This window comes from Danaus plexippus, chromosome 11 (genome assembly GCF_018135715.1).
Source record: "Danaus plexippus chromosome 11, MEX_DaPlex, whole genome shotgun sequence".
Classification (NCBI taxonomy): Eukaryota; Metazoa; Arthropoda; class Insecta; order Lepidoptera; family Nymphalidae; genus Danaus; species Danaus plexippus.
In genome coordinates this window covers 5,474,290-5,495,090 of record NC_083544.1, presented here as the reverse complement: position 1 = coordinate 5,495,090, position 20,801 = coordinate 5,474,290, and the positions used below count along the sequence as shown (strand labels likewise).

General features: G+C 29.7%; 2 protein-coding genes across 3 annotated transcripts in view; one reads left to right on the top strand and one right to left on the bottom strand.

Moving 5' to 3' along the window:
* Positions 1-668: 668 nt before the first annotated feature.
* LOC116765922 (uncharacterized) lies at positions 669-16,816 on the bottom strand. Its single transcript, XM_061522123.1, has 12 exons — positions 16,611-16,816; positions 6,807-6,928; positions 6,385-6,493; positions 5,050-5,166; positions 4,754-4,865; positions 4,516-4,594; positions 4,218-4,348; positions 2,982-3,095; positions 2,692-2,837; positions 2,093-2,199; positions 1,618-1,719; positions 669-1,528 (listed from the first exon to the last, which is right to left on the bottom strand). The coding sequence occupies exons 1-11, from the start codon at positions 16,668-16,670 to the stop codon at positions 1,632-1,634; spliced, it is 1,185 nt and encodes a 394-aa protein (XP_061378107.1). The 5' UTR covers positions 16,671-16,816; the 3' UTR covers positions 669-1,528; positions 1,618-1,631.
* Positions 16,817-17,841: 1,025 nt separating this feature from the next.
* Positions 17,842-20,801, top strand: part of LOC116765789 (synapsin) — a 49,440-nt gene continuing 46,480 nt past the window's right edge. For both annotated transcript variants that reach the window (XM_061521799.1, XM_061521798.1), the window contains exon 1: positions 17,842-17,954. The gene's annotated coding sequence lies outside the window, so the exon portion shown is untranslated. The remainder of the gene's footprint in view (positions 17,955-20,801) is intronic.

Genomic DNA, 20,801 nt, shown 5'->3' with positions numbered 1-20,801 from the left:
CTAGATGGCGTTAATCTACACACAATGTTATCTATATACAAAATACTCCAAATCGATCTTCACTTTTAGACCCAACAATTGTTTTTCGCGTTAAAAACGTTAAACTACGAATCGCGTTAAAAACTTTAATGGTATAGTTCCCTAGAGGGATATCTGTTATCTTTTTTTTTCAGGGCAAAATCAGGAGAAACGTAATATCTTCATACAAAGGTTGTCAGCATGAAATCTCTGCTTAAAGATGAGGCCTTCTCTCTTAATTCTAATTAGGTACTTGCATACTTACACGGTGTGCAATAAAGCTTTTTATTATTACTTTGACATAAATACTTTAATGGGTGAAGATCTATGAATGAAAAAACTATGAACGCTCCGTGTGTAGTGTGACTGTTGTATATATTTTTTTAATAACAGAAAACATACAACATATGTACATACAAGATGAAAGTCAAATGATTCGCTACTTTCGCGAAATGGTTAGAGAAATCCTTTTCTTTGGATTTAGACAATACAGGGTTTAGATAATGCAAGACGAAACTTATCCTGTCAAAAATGACGTTAAGTGTCAAAATTCAATGATTCTGTCGTCCAACAAATAAAAACGTTGACATTAGTAAAATTTCACGATTCCAGTGCGAATGAAACCGTAGCTTATAAAAAAATGCACTTGATATTTGTTATATTTTATTCATTTTACATTCATATCACTCATTTCTTTAACATAGCTACACTCCTAAATAAGTTTGTTACATTTCACAGAATAAGTATTTTAGGCCAAAAGTATTTTTCCATAGATAAAATATCAATATAAACTTATTTTATACAGAAGATAATAAAGAGAATAAAAACATATTATATGTAGCACCCAGAGGTATAATGTATAAGAAAGATAGAAAAAAATATTGAAACGTAAGCTAAATCAAGATAAAAAAATCTTCAAAATTATATAAATATACATAAGAACAAAGGCACCGTATTTTATACTAAGAAGAAAAAAAATTATAGCAGATTCTAACCATTGTCAATTTATGTATATTGTTAAACTCTTAAACTAATTCAATGATCTAAATCAAAATAAAGTACTTAATATTAAAAAAAGTGGTTAACAATTAGCGAGAAGTTAATACTGTTGTTTAAAAATTAACTATTTCACAGTATTGATGTGGTTATGTTTAAATGCACTGATTGTGCTCTTAGTTAATACTTAACTAAATTACAAGCTAAATAGTTATATACATATCTTAAAACTAACGGATGGATTCGTTGCATAATTCAGGTAAAAATGTAAATACGTTTACAATATTTCATAGTCATATGAAAATGGCACGAGTGTATTTAAAATATGTTTAAAAATATTATTATATAATTGAATATCATGACAAAGTAATCTTCAGTTAACGTTAAATATTCGAGTTCGTACACTTGTAAAAATATAAAAATATTTCAGTAGTGCTGTTAAAAAACTTTCGTTCATAAATGACTAAATATCACTTCCAAATTCTAGTTCTTCGTGTAAGCGCCATAATTAGAACTAGAAACAATTAGCGTATTAGTTATTTTTTCGTACCAATCTAAGTATATTTTGAAAGTCAGATATTTATAATGATTCCAATAATGTACCTTATTAGTGCGTATTAGTGTCTATTTCGGTGCATACCGGAGTGTCGACTCCCCGGCCTCGACTGAACTATGGCGTAGTGGTCGCTGTTGTCTGATACTGACCTATAGAAAAAACAAGTTACAAAATACATATTATAATTTCAAATAAAATAAATAAAAAGAATATGATGTGATTCGGTGCATAATGTTAACAAAATTAAATATTAGAAACAAATGATAACACAAATATAATCGACCATAAAGTTGACAGACAAGTTATGAGGAATGAATCGAAACCGGAACCCAAACTTAACTTGTCAGTTCTCCAAAACACGGAATCATGTTTGTTTTAATCTTGAAGTTTACCTAAATATCTTCATTACTTTAGTGTTGGCAGATGAAAAATCCTTTTAAAGTAATTTTCTGAAGAGCGTTCATAATTGAGGTTTGGCAAGCTTGTCGAAATCCATTTCGTCTTTAATTTAAAGTCATTTACCTCGCGGAGTGTATAGTGGATGAGGGGTACCGGCTTCCGTATTGGCTCCCGTGCCAGCTGCGATAAGGGTCATAGTCCTCGACCACTGAAGGATCCTTTTCTATAACCTGTCACCAATTACTAATGTTTAACCTATACCTCACATTTATTTGCCTCGGTTATGTATACAGACATAAAATACCCTTCAAATTAAAGACACTCGTATGAGGTTTTAGTTAATGACAAAAATTTGTTACAATTAATCAATATTATTCACTAATGATATCGAATAATACACGTGTAATAAATTGTATTAATTAGTATTGTGCGACACATATATAAGTGACTGAGTTATTAATAGTGACACATATATTCTGTCCAGTACACAGTGCCGTTAAAATAATACAATGTCCTATTTCTAATTGAAGAATGGTTTGTAATCTATGGTATACCAAATTTACACCATAGTCGAAAAAATAACATATCAAATAAAATTATTCGAAATATAAGTTCGTTGAAATAAAAAAAAATATGCATGATCAAAAACCAAAACAGTATGACTGAACAAAAAGAAACGTGAAAGTAAAGTTTGGCAAAATGTTCTTTAGGGTATCACTCACATCAGTTCTAGCGCAGGAACATGTCATGGCAGTGCAAAGGAAGCAGTTAATGAGTAACATCACGAGGAACATGACCCCCAACGCGATCGCCAGATACAACAGCCAGAGAGGACGTACGCCGCTCTCAGTACACGCCATAGCTGCCACTGTAATGTTATCAATATTTATAAAATAGTATGAAACTATCGATTTTTCTTTCATGCAAAATCTATTGTACTGAAGTAATGAAAATTATAATATATTACCCTAATCATATAATATCCTTATGAAAGTATCTTTAATGGTCTTACCGGCACTGTCGTTTGGATCTAATACAAATATTCCTGTTGAGGCGGTGACGGCACCTTCCTCGTCTGCTGGCTCGGTGCGGCCTTCTGTCGTGCAGTCGGATGGTGTGCAACTGCCTTATTATAAAATGAAAATAGTTACGATAAAAACCCTTAAAATTAGGGACTATAATGCATGTACGATAATTCTCTGGGCCGAATATTTCCAAATATACACACACGTGTATTAAGAATATTAATATTTATTAATTTGTCTGACTGATAAAAGAATACAATTAGATAATCTACGTATCTTGAAAGAAACTCTGAGATATGTAAATCGTTAAACCGCTTTGGGGCAATGTACCTAGATTTAAAATAGTATGACTTTTGACAATGTTTTGGTTTTACAATCAGTTTGTTACATTACGCATTTTATATGTAATATAAGTATTGTCACCGCATTTTTTTTTATAGAAATTTAGATTTTAAAAATTGTCATATCCCATACAATTAGAATTCACTTTTTTATTATTAAAATAACAAAATGCGGCAATTAATTTGAATATCGCTTTTAATAAAATGTTTATTTATTTAGGTAACTTATTCCTTTTGAAGATTTCTTTCTTATAAATTACCCAACGAGTTTCCGTTCAACTTTATGAAATCCCTAAAAAGGTTCTTTGACGATTAGAATTCGATCCTCGACAAAAAGTAGAAATGCTTACGGGAAATTTTTCTTACTTATAAATCAATGTGAGATCCCTTTTACTTTAGCTTACAACTTTATTGCCTTTAATAAATCGATACATATTTTTCCTTTTGGCTATGAGATTGTCTATGTAAGTATAGTCAACTTATTAACGATATATATGTATATAATAAATAAGATAAATCAAATTTTCTCTTTAAAAGTAACCGAAACGTCGGGAGTATGTACCTAGTTTTTTACAAAAATAAATCACGCGTAGTTTATCCGAAAAATATTAGTTTCCTTTAAATAAATAAAACGCTCGCAAATCTTAGATCTCATAATGTATAGATTTCCTAGGAAATGTGTAATGTGTAAGTATAGTATAATTTATTTTACACTTTTACGTGCGATTTTAGGAATTACATACATTTCCTATCAATTGTATACAATGACGGATTACATACATTTCCGTTAAAATATATAATAAAAAAGAAAAATCTAACTTTCTTTTGGTATAGAATAAAAGCATCTATAAAAACTTTTCATTATTCAAAATATAACGATACCTTTACAAATGCCGATCTCGCATTGAAAATTAACTTGTGAGGAATCCGGAAATCTAAACATGGAAGCTATCGCGAGCTCAGCAGCACCGTTTTCCATTTTCACAGCCAGCGACTGCTCTTTAACGGGACATCTGCAAAAATAAGATGCTCGTTATATTTTACTTAATATTAGTGATATCTGACAGTTTTGCTTATCCATAATGTCTATTAAATGTACAGAAAACATTTACGAATTGTTATTAAGAGCACTACATATGTACATTTATTATAAATCATATAAGTATGTTTTAAATCATACCCTCTTTTATCCAGGAGGTCCACTGTGTTGTTTCGCATATTGAATGCAAAGCAATTCCTGAGACGGATGCCGTGAGCTCCTGAAATGGAAATATGTTCATTTTGAATTTATTAATGATAGGTTATTTCATTCTGTATTAGATTAATTCTTTCTATACACTTTTTTACTTAAATATCGGTAACTCTCAGAGTAATTACACATTTAATTCCTTTTTTAAATTTAATTACTGTATAAGTACCATCGGATCTGCTTATTTCCGCGCGCAGTGTGTAAGGTAAGCCGAAGGCAGCATTCAAAACTTTACGTCCATCTGAGTTCAGCATCCGCAAAGACACAAGCGACGTCTCGTTCTGGAATATTTATAACACTCATATTAATTCCTATCAAACATATCCCCACATCTCTTGCAAAGAATGTGAAATCGTACATAACAAAGGATAAATATTAGGTAATGAAATGCAAAACAACTTCCTTATAGCATCTGGAATTATTAAACATTGCTAATGATATGGATCAGTGGTGTGTATAGTGTACGGACCTTGCGTTTCTGAAGCCGGCCTTCCCACACGTGATCACGTAAAACTTGTCGTCAGCCAACTCCAACGTCCTGTGGACTCGGACGGCCAAAGGCAGCGAGCGTTCATCAGTTCGCTGACGACGAAAAATACATCTTAAAATGTTTTCTCACAAATATTTAATCAAATTAGAGATTTATAATGTAAGGAATAGTTTTGGAAACAATAACTATTTTTTATCATTAGTTTTTAATTTGAAAAAGAAATTGGTCATATAATGTATAGAATAAATTGGGACGCGTTGGGAGTTTAGGGAAATGTGTGTTGTTGTTTTACAAACTACACTTTCATGTGCGCTGTTGTTAAAATCCTCGAAAATTTAGCGTACTTAGTTTGACGCTGCAAACTTTGATATTATAAAAAAATATATAAAATTTGAACAAATGGTACACTATAATTTATATTTTCAAGTTTTCTTTACAGCAAATTTATGCTCCGTCTAGTTTTTAAGTTTATGTTTGTTTCGTGGAAGCTTATCATCATAAATCTAGATCAAACAAGTTCATTGTTATTTGTGAAATAAACTTTACGATACGGATAATCCTTTTTAAGCTTGGAACTTTGTGACCAGAAATTTCAAATAGAAGAAATTCTAGTGAGCTGTTTCAATGTCACAACTAGCTTTTGCTCGAGGTTCCCACCTTCATTATCAGAATTTTTTTTTTTTTTACAAATTTTTTTCCAGATCAGTTTTTCGATTCAGATGTGAAATAATATAGTCACAGAATCAAGGATTACTTTAATTTTTGTACAATACCGGTGAATGCAAATTGCCGCCATGTGGGTATTTGCTTATGGCAATAATCTGTTAAACTCGACAGTAACCTAGTTTTTCTTTATATTATTGGGTTTATGGTTGTATGTTATATAACTACCTGCTATAGGAAAGCCTGACAACACGAATATTAATCACAGCTGTTCATTATGCAATAACACGCTCGATTCTACGTATAGACGTCATTTATTTCATTAAAATTTTAAATGTATTGGTTAAACCGAGAATTTAAAATGAAATATATGCCGTTTTAGACGCTATTACATTTTTATAAATCCCTTATCTGGATGAGTTCTTTTTTTCTACGTTTTCTCATCTAGATATTTACAAAGAAACGGACGCCCAAAAAAGATACTCTTCCAAGAAATTCTACAAATAAAATAATAAAATCAAGTTTTCAGATTCATATCTTCGCTTGATACTTGAAAATGTTTATTACAAATGACTTTGAAATATACTGGTTAAGAACACGCTATGACAACGAAAACATGAAAATATATGAATAATATATTGTCTCACATTATTCCAGAACACTCCACAGTAATCTGGGGATCCCTGGGCAGCTGTTAGGTTGATGTCGAAAGTTAGACTTTCAGATCCATTTCCTGTGGCCATGCATGCCAGAGTCCTGAAAATATAAATACATATTGCAAGATTAAAACTACGTTATTTCCAAAACAAAACTAATAACAGTATAAAAGAATTCAGTTCGATGTTTTTAAACTAACATTAATGTCGTGTAATTAATTATGTTAATTAGATGATAAAGTTTCTTACATACCTGTACATTAAGTGTATTACAATTATTACAAAATTACACGATCGAGCAATAAAAACTATTGCTTTATCTTATAGTTGAAAATATATGTCTGAATTCTACACTATCGACATACTTTATAGTTATTTAATTGAAGTGTTATACCTATGTGTGTAATAATCACCTGAACTCTCTCGCATGTGCAACTCCATTGAACGGTTGACTGAAGTTAATCCTGATCGACATAGCACCATTCTTGCAGGTTGCACTGACAACGGGTGTAAAATCGCCACTGCTCTCTGTATTCTATATACAAAAATAATATATGTAAATATATGAAATTTTTATCTATATAAAAGTTGTTGATGCGTGAGTTATTGTTTTTTATTTTTTTTTTCATTCAAATTATGTGTGTTAAGGTAGAGGAAACTAAGAATAGCGGAGATATCTTCAGGCAGATAGGAGCTAGTATAGTGGGGTCGCGGCCCGGAGGCGACTGGCGCTCACGATTCCATCTACGTACCTCAGTCTGATAGTTTCCTAGTATAAGGCTTTGTTCGCAACAGGATTTACGAACAAAGTTTATAAATAATGTATATTACAAAAATAAACTTTAAAACGAAATATAAATTTTATTCTTCATGATAAATAGGTAAATATACCTTTTTTATTAAAAAAAGGTAATATTTTTACAATTCATAGAATGTACTGTACCTTAAGATATGTACAAATACCTAAGGTAAAAAATATTGACGAAAAGGAAGGAAGAAATTTATTGTTTAATATAAAACTATCACTTCATATACATAGCTAGTGGAGACACAGCCTGACTCACAGGAATTATTGCACAATTACGGCCACATGGAAAAGCTAACGTCACGGTAAACTATACTGGGAAAACGGATTATCTTTTGTATGGCGTTTCCTTTTTGAGTGTGGATCCGGCAAATTACCTTAATGATTGGTATTAAAACGCATATACGATATATTGTTTATGGGTAGGAATTTATTGATGGCATATAAGCCTCACAATCGTTGATGGTGTCGCAGATGGTATCGTAGGTAAAATAAAAAATATTGTTTTAATAATACTTCCGATATTATAATATTATATGCGTCCTAATGTTGTTCTTTCCGATCAAGCTAGGAAGCTTTAACAGTATGGGAATAGAAATTAAAGTTGTGATTAAAATTAAATTTTTATAGACACTTTTTTGATAAAAGACTTAGTTTATTCGCCATTGCTGGCTTTTTTTGATTTTACTGCAGAACGTATTACAAACAAAAGTCAAATTGATATTGATTGATTTGATTAAATTTTGATTGAGATTTTGATTTAAAGAACAAAATTTTATTTAGCAAGTAATCGTGTGGTTTTACCAAATTGAAAATTTCATCCAGGTAAATTTGTTCATACATTTTCTCATTCAAATAATTATTATGATTATTTCCTATTATTATATCTTTATATAAAAAAGAAAGTCGTGTTAGTTACATTATTTATAACTCAAGAACGGCTTTACGGGTTATGCTGAAAATTGGTAGAGAAATAGCTTAGAGAGATAGGGAAAGAACATATGTAGGATACTTTAATTCGATCGAAAAAGAAAAAAAAAAGTTGATCAAATCCATAATGTTCTTATTTACTGTTTTTAAGGAGGAAAAGAGTTCGCCCGGTCAGCTATACATTTCTTATTCTGAAACTAACGCAGACGAAGTCGCGGGAAACACCTTGTTGATACTATATTAAACATTCAATCGTCAAATTTTTCATAAGAGATCTCCGTCTTACGTTTAGATACGTCTTGTAGTTTAAAGTTGGGGTTATTGTTGTTATATTTACATTATTTGCTGTTCCTACACAGTGTGCCTTATTTGTATGTATTCGTTGGGTAGTTCTGTGGTCTCTCCTGACAGATCCGGGGTCAACGGACGTTAGCCTCTCAGATACAGGTCAATTCACTACTGCCTATAACTTCTCTTTAAAGTGTAAAATGAAAGTGTTAGGTTTGATTTGTTAACTATTAAAGAACTTTAAATATCATCAAAAATATCTTTATTATGTAAGTACTATAACGATTGAGGAAAAAAGTATTATTAAGTATATTGGCTGTCTACATTGTTTTGTCATTGAGATATAGTATATAAACTGAAATCACATAGGGCTTGATATTTAAAAAATATTAAACTTAAGTGATTCATAATAAAATTAACATGTGAAGAGGATGTATATTTTTTATTGGAAGTGTGTGTAATTGTTACTTGTACCTATATCTTTATTATATAATAATTTTTAAGGTAACAAAAATCTTCGTCTGGATTTAATATAATAGGGGAAATAAAAATAGGTACAGAAAACAATAAACGCACCTTTCATTTTTCTGTCCGCCTGTTTAAAACTATAATAATTGTACCAATGATAAACTTATACTCTTTTTAATAGATAATTTTAGTATATATATTAAAATAATTCAAAAATAAATTGATACACAATAGAACAAAAAATAATCTAATATTAAAAGTAGTTCGTTTATCTATTAGCCTATAAGTTCAGTTTAAGTAAATTTTCAACGCTATGGAAAAAGAAGATGTGTCTGTAATTAGCTATACAAATTTGTAATTTTATTCAACACGAAACGCTTTTGCGAGCAAGAAGAATTTAGAAAATATATAATTTAAAAACTAATAACTTATTTTTAAGTGTGTTCAAAAATTATTTTAAGACTAGCGTATTTAAAATATCATCTACATAAAGTAAATAAATTATATAGCAGAAAAGAGGTCATCTTAAATAATAGAAACTTTTTAAACGACCAAATGAATTGTAAGTAGCGATACAAGGAATATGTATAATTTTTACGACGCTTTAACGGGGCAAATACGAAAAGGGATTTACTGATACATATAACCTTTACAGTTACAGCGGAAATTAAAGTTACTTCCATTAATATGAGAGACCCACTAAGAATTGTTATTAAAATGAATAGAACCGTTTCTTTAAATTGATTTCGTTATGGGTAATTGTACAGATAAAATCTACGTTCCAAATTAATTCACATACCGGTAGATACGTATTACGATAACTGTACATTGAAATAATTCAAGAATAGCAATTTATGTGATGTACTTAATTAGAAGAAAATGATCTCTTGTTTTCTGAGAGGCTTATTTTTTAAGGATCTTTAACACTTTAATAATAGTAATAATAAAAATAATCTGCATTTTTTTTACTTTTATTTCACAAAGATTATGGCTATTCAAAGAGAAATTTGAGTTTTATAGTATTTAAAATTTACGTTCCCTGGATTCCAATTAAGCCCCCTGTCAACCGGGGCACTCTGTATTGTAAAATGGACATTCTAAATTCCATTTAAGGTAGTACGAATAAATACTCTAGATGTTGTCTGTGAGTTGCCACAGCCAAGGAACAAAGTCGCATTTCTTGTTTATACTTCAGTACGATATTTCCTTGTGGTCAGAAATATAAATTTAACTGTTTTTAATTGCAATATTTTATCATCAAGATATTTGAACATGTAACTTCAATATATGCTTCCCTTTTTTTAACAAAAATACTGATATAAAAAGTGTATGATACAGCCAATATAAAAAAAAACTGTGTTCACATTATATGACAAATTAAGAAAATAATTTTAATAGTTTGAAAAAAAATATTTGAAATTGTCAACAGTGTAGGCACAGATACGTAAGAGTGCAGTCTATTACATAATTCGTACCTATGTAGGTATTGACATAATCTGTGGGTCGACCGGTTTGCGAAGCGTTCGTCATGTTCGCTGATTTGGGACGGCTTAAGATTGTATCAAAAAAACTAGTTTCAGAATTTTCGTTTTGCCAAATTAATTGATTTATTTCAAACGTCTCTCTATTTGGAAGTTAGGAATGAATGTTTTGTTATATATTTTTTTACAATTACTAACCATGAAATATTTATGTCGGTAAGACGAATGTACGGTTTCAAATTACAATGATGAAGATTTGAGGAGCTACCTACGATTCAAAATAACAATTCTCTCACACATTATCATTATATTTGATGTCAATTACATCTGATAGGCTTATTTTCGTTAGAGGTTTTAAAGTAGCCATTGTATATTATGGCCTTGAATTTCCGATGACACGCGAATTAAATCTAAAAATGATAGTCCGTACACATCATAACAAATATGCGATGTTTCTCACGGATACATTGTTAGGAAACCCAAGATGGTGTATAGGAAACGGTCAATGATGATTACCACTATATAGCGGAGACGGACCGATTGGTGTAACTAATGGTTATGACATTATTATATATTTTTTCTAACTGTCAGAATTGTCAAATAATTTTCGTTTTTAAACAGAACATAAAAACCTATCAAAAAGGTTTTAATAATCGTATATTTTTGTAATTACCTACAAGTTTTTAAAAATTTTTCTTGGGTTCAATTCTCTTAAATATATATCATTATGTCCGTAATGTATATTGTTTGTATTAAATTTTAATAATTATGCAAGCTCTTTGCAAATTCGTCTCCGTAATTTATGTTGTCATGTTACAGAAAAAAGTACTTTGTTTTTAAGATACGCTTGGAAATATATAATTTGACGAACAAAGTATTTGGTTATGGTACGAAATTGGATGTTACTTTGTATTTGCAATACCATATTTCAAAACAACATAATTTTTTCGACTATAACTATACATGTTTATATAAAACAAATTGTAGAACATATTTTAAATTATAAAGTTGAAAGTGTGTGAAGATGGGATTAATTCAATCGAAACTTTTAATTTTATCAAACAATAAATATTTACGAAAATTCAGACATGTACAAATTTTGACTACAAGATATTTCGACATCCATACTTAGATATATACATATATATATATATATATATATATTATGAAAAGAAATATTATTACACATTAATTTGATAAAACATGTTACGATGTTTATAAGAGCTTATGATAATAAAAAAAAAATAACTGCATAAGTTTTGAAAGTATTCAGTCATAAAATCATTATAATACATTAATGAGGACGCCAGAGGAGTATAAGTTTTTATTTAATTTAAACTATTAATACTGTAAATTAAATAATTACGTGAATGGTCTATGTGGACCAGACAAAATGCCATAATCATTATTGTTTAAGCATAGAGAGACAACAATTTTAATAAGTTTTACATAAAATTCGTTGACACAAATTGAATTCAAGTAACGTATATTCACCCATATATAGGGATATAATGTTCTTGCACATCGTGTTTATAAAGCGTTAAACAAACTTTTCAATTATATAACTTCCTCAACTCAAAAAGAAATGGCTTGTAAACATAATGAGATCTAAGATTTTCGCGATTATTCATAGAAATATATCTAATATTTTTGAGATTTATTACGCGTTTGTTTGTCCGTGATCACGGTTGCTGCAAAGTAACCGAGACGTCGCGTCCGGAGTATGTTGTTAAAATAATAAAAACGTGTAGAAAATCCGATAAATATTAGTTTTATTTCAATGACTTTTAAAACATAGAAAATACAGGTCATAATCAGATTAAGAACAACTGTAAATCTATTAAACAGATCTCAATTTATTATTAACGATTTTATTAAAGACAATAGAAATAATTGAGCGTTTATGTTTCTCGATGACCCCACTGATGAGGATAATGGTATTATGCCGTCCTTGTTGGTCGGCTTGGCTGTTTCGAAACACTAGCCTTATCTGATAGATGAAAAGGATGATGTTATGTGCTCAAGTTAGTCGATGTGCAACGAATGTACTGCTAAATTAATAATATTTTAATGAAACCTCACCTCTGTTGCTATAAGTATAATGACTATATTTAAAATTTCTGTAATTTATGCAAGGCTCATTGTACTTCCGCGAATATCGTTATCATGGCACAATCAACTCCTGCTTATCAGAGCGTTTCGGGCCGCATATACTCAATGCTATCGTTAAGTTTTATACGAATATTATATGAAGAATGATATTAACTTTATTTTTGTTTACGTCACGAAAAATAACTTATGTGTATGAAGGGATGTTAGCTTATTTAACAAGACTCAAGTGGATATAAATAACTGAATGCGAATTCATAATTAATATTCAAGCAGTAAAGAATAATGCACGCAATATCTGAGGTACATACGACCTTGTTTCATGTTTTGGAGGTTAAGATGCAGGTGTGAATATGTTATGATTTGGCAAACATATATATATATATATATATACATAATTGAGAGAACATTTCTTTTCACACTTCTACTGAATGTCATTTCTGTTAAATTCGAGTATTCATTATACATCTATTTTGAAACAGAAGTTGTATGTTTCGCAATTTGTCAAGCTTATCGTGACACTGAGCATTTTGTAGACGTGTCGCAAAATGTCAGATAAGCTGGGATTGTATTAGAAATATGTGTGGCAGGTGTTGAGGTGTTACAAAATGACACTAAATAAGTAGCGAGCAAAACTTAACAATTTATAATTGTAAGGACGGTTTCTGCGAGTTTTATCTTTCTAAATATCCTTTCTTAGTTTCCTAGTAATTCTAAGCGTAAAATAAATTTTTTATAAATATGAGTATATTTATTATACAAAGGGATAGATTATAAAAACAGATATTCAATTTTTGTTTTCCTCCACTTGCATCCTGGTCGGTTGAGATAATTGTAGCTAGAATTCAATAAATTAAACATACATATATTATTAAGACGAAATTTATTTATGAACTTTAATTCCGATCGTATTCTTAATATCGAACAAATTAAATAACATTGAAAATAAATTTGCTTTGAGTGTATTTGTTCAGCGTGACGCTGTAGTTGCCTTGAGTATCGTATTGTTATGCTAACCGTGATGAGTTGTTTGGTATGTTCAGTATTTGTCACTATGCATATAAGTGAACATGCATTCAATGTATTATATAAAATAAATGAAGTAAATTGAGTGTATAACCAATTATTAAGATAATTATTATCTTCTTGTCAGTTTGGTTAAATTGTATAGGTACCGATTATTCACTTTGTGTTATTGTGTTAAATCTGTAAAATTTCTAAATAGTTATATAATATATTCAACCATGTAGTATCAAACAATATATTTTTATACTGATATATTATTTACATATTTGCACTGACTATCTTGGCTATTCACGTAGGGCGAAAAAATCCTACCTTTAACACTATAACTAAATTCATATAGACATTATGTAGAAATTATAATATTTTTGACATAAAAGAATTCCTACCTATTAACGTTTAACATTAACACAATACTTAACCAATCTTTATTAGGTAACTTTCATGGGCAACGCAAAAGGAAATGTTATCTAATAGTACATAATTTCTTTGCGACTATAAATTTCTTCATGGCAATATCATAATACTACAATATTGGCAGACGTTTTAATTAATATATACACAATTGGTTTTTGCGTATTATAATAAATCCTTTAGTTCGTATCAGGGTTAGACTTCTTGAACATATAAGAGCATCTAATGTGATTGAATGGGTCAAAGTGCAATTCGTCATTGTAGGCAAGTTTCACGTTGTTGGCATCGGATCATAAAATTATTTAAATTCGTTTTAAAATTTGTAAATACTTATTAATGCGAAAATTTGTGTGTGATTGTTATCCTAATTTGTATAACATTTTACTATATCAGTTCATATAAAATTAAATATACTTTTTAAAGTATTTAAGAACCAGAAAACCAGAAAACTACGAATACAAAATCGAACAGAATTTTAGTTTTCAACTGGAATATCAGTATTAATATTTCTAATTTAAAATGCATTGTTTTTGTTTCATTATTGATATAAGTGAAATAATGGTTTAAAATAACTGATTCATTGACGAAGCAGTCCACCTGTTATGTATGCGTTGTGAGTCAATAAGATTCTTGAGTCACGGTTGGTTTCCATGAATGATAGCAATGATAGTTGAAAAAAAATCCCTTTAGAATTATATTAACCATAATGTATATATGATATCATAGAATTTGCAACACAACAAAATACATTTACAAGAAAAGCCAATAAAACTTACAACTAATCCAGAGGAATATCAGAAAGTCGCTGTGCATAATGCATACATCGATTTGAAATCAATTATGTTATAATTAAATGATTTAACGATTATAGAATAACTTCCTCTACATTTCTTTGTATATAAACTATATTTTCGTTAATGGCAGATATAATTTTATATTATTTATTGGGGCACGAGTGGGCGCCTGTAGCCTTGCCAACGCCTCGGTTCTGTTGGCATTGGTAACCTTTTACGGTACAGTTAAACATTACCTACACAGAATTTATGTTTCAATAACTTGTTCTTCAAAATGTGTCCTGCGTTATGTTTGTTCACAAATAGATTGTTTGATTACTTCACGTCGGACTTGGCTTTTATATAACGTATAGCGGTATTTCTTCTTACTATTATATTATTATTGTTGAATAAGATTTATACTCACATATTTATGTACGTGCTACTCTTATGAAGTTACTTAATTAAAGTTCTTTCATTAACTTTAATTACGAATCAATTATCTCCTCGCTAATGTATGGATTACTTTTTAAATATAAAACGAACAGACAAGAATAATCCAACTTTAAAACCCTTATCAAAATATTTATATAATTTTGATTTTAATTAAAATTTAAGTCACTAGCGAAGGCTTTACTGGGATTTAGGTTAATGTATATTGGATAATAAATTAAATTTAACAGCGATATTTCTTACATTTACTTATTATTTCTTAATAACTATTCTAAATGAATTAGTGAACAATATCATTAATAAGTAATTATTATTACTCATTAATGATATTGTTGAGCTATGTTAAGTTCAAAATTGTAATATTGATTCAACTGCGTCAGCTGTTAATAACATCTCAGGAATTTTCATACATAAATTAAACTTGTTTTATGAACACGGCTATAACAAATGTTTGTTGAAGATTTTTTATATTTATTTTTATTTATCCTTTTTGTAGTTTCTTTGTGATATGTTCTTGTCTATCATACAGTTATCGACTTTACAATTTATCAGAAAATAGTTATTTTCATAATCATATACAATTAAACTATTTATAAGAGACTTATTAATTTTTTTTTATTCTAAGATCAATAAGTTTTTTGTAACTTTGTAATTCAAATGTTCTAAAAACTATTTCCTGTTTACAATAAATAGAGGTAACATAATCGTTACAGTATCGTTCCAATCGGTTTAACTTCTTCATGTAAGGTTTCAATTGATTAGGTAAACTTTTTAACCATTCTACCAATAAAGTATACACGGATTGTATCTTGGGATTAATTTCACTGATGGTGTTTATTACCTATTGTTTGAATAGTAATGGAAAAGCATTTTCATACAGCTCTCTTATTGTTTTCTAGCACAGAACTGTTTGTGTTATGCGTATCTGGGTTAGAAGTTATGACACGATGTTACTCCCGCATTCATACATGTGAATTTTGTGTATTAAGTATGAATGAAAAAGAAAATGTTTTAAAGTCAATATGAATATTAATTGGATTTGTATTTGACTCTACTATCAAGGAACTGCGTTTAATAATTGCTATAATTAACATTTTTGCTTTCATGATTCTCTTTGTCCGGGTATAGTTAATTACGTTTTACGGTATGTATGTAACTAGTTGATTTGTTTAATAGTTGTACATTTTAAACTTATATTTTACATAGTTTGTATGTAAAAGATAATAAGTAAAAGATAAAACAGCAGTTATGTCATAAAACATTAATACGTAACTACAATATTTTAAGTTATAACACCGCGCACAATCTCGTCAATGTCAAAATAATTAGATCTGTTGTTATTCGAGATTCGACTCTATGTACAAAATTGATCTAAAATCTTTAATTCTTGGAAAAATTTTAATATATCTAAAAAACGACTCAATGAGATCATCTCTTCATCTGTATTATTAATTTAATGTAAAATGTGTATACCTGCGCAAGCGCAGACGCCAGCAGCGTGAGGACAAAGGCACATCTTCGAACCAGACACATGTTGACGGTATTGTCACAGTCAAGTTAAGTCAACCAGTTAAGTTTTTTGTCTAAAACACTCTCGCTTAACGCGCCATGGCGGCCGGTCGGAGCGCTCAACCGAACTACACTGCCAGTTACGAACGACAAAATTTACTTTCTGCGAGCGGCTGCGTTCACACTGCCCGGCGCGTGCACTATATCGTTGGAGCGGTATTTTAAAGCTTGACGGAAAAGCCCAACAATAATTCAATGCGCTCGTCGGCGCTCTAGTTATACCTGTATGAAAGGACAACGATCAAGTACAAACGTAATCTGTGTGTCCCAAGAAATTAAAAAAAATCTCATAAAAGATTAATACATCTTAGTCGTCCTAGTAGAAACGTCACATACGTTTTTGAAAGCATTTAGATCATTTGCAGTGTTGAGTTAAATTGACAACAATATTAAAGATTTATTCTACTGTGAACAAGAGTCGTCTACGCAATGTTGCGTCGGCGGACAGCCAGCATTACGACACACACACACGCGTGCACCTTTCCCTTACATTACACACATACACATACACAGTCCTGTAAAGCAGGTATGGCACTCCCGGATCTTTTGAGAATTTTTTACCTGCTCTTAGAAGTGCCTATCAGCACTCAGCACTCGTCAGAGGGATGTATAAAACATTCAATAAAAACTGAATAAATTCTAGACTAATAATAGAAATGTTTGGACAAGACTCCGTTACCTAAAAGACTTCAACGCGTCCAGAACCGTGCATAATCTTGAGAGTTATCAACTTGAATATTGAATAAAGAGGAAGAAGCGAGGACGGAGGAATGTGTTGCATATTCATATACAAATAATAAGAGATGCACACGGCCTGGCAAATGGTGCACGTTTGTTTGAATCAAGACATTATCTTATTGAGTTATTAAATTCTAGAGTTAATTAATGAAGAACTTAGATGTATATTCTTTAATTCCATTAAAATTTTCTTTGTATACAACCCTGAAAATGTCTTACTTTAACAGATCTTTTCTCTATGAAAGGCATTTTTAATTAGTTAATAATTTTATTTCAACAGCACCATCTATATTTCATTTGTATCAACTCTATAAATTAGTTCCAAAGATACATGCCATTAAAGATGGCGTCTACATCGCAAGTTGCCGCCCAAAATCAATACGCGCGCGCCGTCCCGCTGATTTTCACCACAGTCTCACACAAGGCACCCCCATTTACAATAATTTCCCTACCCGTTAAAACGCGTCCCGTGCTCCACAATCTTCACTGCCGGATTTATCATTGCTATCTGTGAGTATAATTAAAGTAATTTTATGTTATATTGAAGTAAGTTTGAATTAACTATAGATATCATATATGGGGCGATGGTTGTGTTTTAAAACGCAGTAAACTTTTAAATGGGTATGTAGGGCGGAGATCAAAGAAATATGTTAAAGTACTTTGGACACTTTCTAACACAAAATATATGTCAAATAATATTTCTATTTAATTTTCAATCATCGTACATATTTAGGTATTTATTATGCAAAACAATTTTTAATGTGTTTTACGATTGACCCACATTTTTATTGATAAATAATATTATTGTGTGTCATAAATGATTGGATCATTAATTCATTCTGATTGTGTCTATGTTTTTATAAGACGTATATAATTGGTTAGATTAATTTAATGAAATAAGACCCAAATAATTTGAGTTAAAAATTTTAAATGATTTAGAAATAACCGTGAATAAATAAATAAAGTTGTTTAAAAAAACCGAGCCAGAAATTTTCGTGGTTATTAAATGGCCTGATAATTAACATAATTATTCTTTAGAGTAAAATAGAAAATTAATTTCCTTTACGCATTTATTCGCCGGGTCCGCACTTAAGGCGGTAGTGAAATGATCGGAAATGATGAAAGAGAAATATAACACGCGAACTTTCAGCCTTTTATTTATCATAAATATATGGTAAAAAATGATTATTATCAGAAATTTTTAGATTTTCATATAATTTAAATATTACGTAATCAAATATCTTTATAATACGCTATATGACGTCCTCAAAGTATAGAATACCATGTTACCAACATAATCCTATAAACCTAAAAAATACTATTTATTAATAAATAAATAAAAATTTATTAATAAATAGTATTTTTTTAGGTTTACAGGATTATGTTGGTAACTCGTTGCCTGTCTTTGAATACCAATGGTTTTAGCACGATTAACGTGAAGGCATATCGATTTTTTGACACAAAATGTTTCAAATGAATGATTTTAGTTAGAACTGTAAATTGTCCATTAGGTATTAATGTTTTGGTAAAATATTTTTAGTTTCTTAACGGAATTAAATTTAATGTATTATTAAAGTTATAACTTTTATATTCTTTAATTTTGCTAGTCTATAGCATTTTTTGATTTCGAATTCAATTTTGCTTTTAATCGGAAAAGATTTCGACTTTTGACAATTATTATGAGTCGTTATCGAATTTCAAAACTATATATATGATTATGTAAATGAAGTATTAATCTGACGATCGTATGTTCTTAGCAAATCTCTCATAAATAATTTTCATATTCTCTAAGATAACATTAATTCCTATATAGATGAAAACGTCTAGTATAGGAGAAACAATAGGATGTTGGATGTTATATCCTCTTATTAGAGAATTATGTCGTCTATGATTTCTGGTCGAAGATCGATTTTCGCATTGGCAGCTTTCCAGGTAGTGCCTGTTATTTGTCGAACGAGATTTGGTTATAACTCATATAAATATTTATCAACTTGAGCGTATTTTTCTAAATCTTTTCGCCTCAAAATTTCATTCAAAAGTTTGTGCTCGTATAATTTTACAATTATATTGAATTCATTGTAAATAAACCTTATTACTTATTATGGAAAAGGTAAGTTTGTGAGCATATTAAAAAAGTTTGGATGTTCAAGTGGTTTGTTCTGAACACTCATTATAAAGAAAGCACCGTCTTTTCTCCTTTCTCATATTTTATTTCTTAACTAAACATGACATTGTGATAAATTTTATTCGTTAATTTTCATTTAATCAATTTAAAATTCTAAATATGACTTGTAACTGGTAACTTTTTTAAGTATGATACAGATTATATTGTATTCTAAATTCAAATAAATGTTTTTATTATTTATTCTAGCATTATTTATAAAACTGTCTCTTGCACTAGTATTCTCTGAATAGATCGAGGTCAAGGGCCAACTTCAGAAGTGAGTCAATAGAAATGCAGTGAGCATCTTTTGAAAATATTGGAAAACTTGAGCGTTAGGAGGCTTTTAGATAAATTATTTTTCAATATACTTTATGCATAATTTTGAGGAGATTATTGTTTGCGTTAATGTTTATAAAGAATTATTTTCTAAAATATCAAAAAACAAAGTAGATGAATTGTAAACATAGTTCAACGGTGGGTAATAGAAAATAAACAAAATCTTTTTTCACGATCAATAACATTTTTAGATAAATATGACAGTGAGCGACTGTTGGTTTTGAGTCACAATTTAAGCAAAATTACAATCATAAGTTCAATCTTATACGGGTTTTAATCTTAACAAATTGCGAGTTGATTAGAAATTAAAAGATGAGGTATTCCCTGCACAATTGTCACATTGGCTGTCGCGGGAGGAGGAGTTTAACACTAAGTATTTATTTTAAAAAATATATAAAGTAATATCTTTAAAATTTTTCACTGCTAATGAAGATACGAGCATTATAAAGCGGTATAAAACAAGTAGCCGACGGCTTTCAGCGACGGACTGATCTCTTGAGACCAACTAATGGTAAATTCTCATATCTTAAACAACCCTTCGTCATAACTGTTTCCAACCAAAGAGATTTTTATTTCTAATAAAGTGGAATATCTTCCGTATTTGATATCGTACAATAAATGTGATTGGTTTGTTATATAATCTGTTTAGAACGGTATATAAGATTATATATAGTAGATATGATATAGTTATCAGTGTGGAACGCTGTCCATGATTATATAAATGTAGCGATTTCATAATTATATTCATTGACATAAAATTTTAAGTGATTTTATACAGCATACAACTATAGTTGTCATACAGAATATCCTTTTGCAAGATCATTCAATTATCTGTATAGTACCTAAAGTAAATGATA

Excerpts from the sequence above, each read along its gene's own strand:
- LOC116765922 (XM_061522123.1), bottom strand. The coding sequence starts at position 16,670 with ATGTGTCTGGTTCGAAGATGTGCCTTTGTCCTCACGCTGCTGGCGTCT. Across the intron at positions 4,595-4,753 it reads GGAAATAAGCAGATCCGATG|GAGCTCACGGCATCCGTCTC; the intron begins GTACTTATACAG and ends TTTCCATTTCAG. Across the intron at positions 2,838-2,981 it reads AGATCCAAACGACAGTGCCG|TGGCAGCTATGGCGTGTACT; the intron begins GTAAGACCATTA and ends ATAACATTACAG.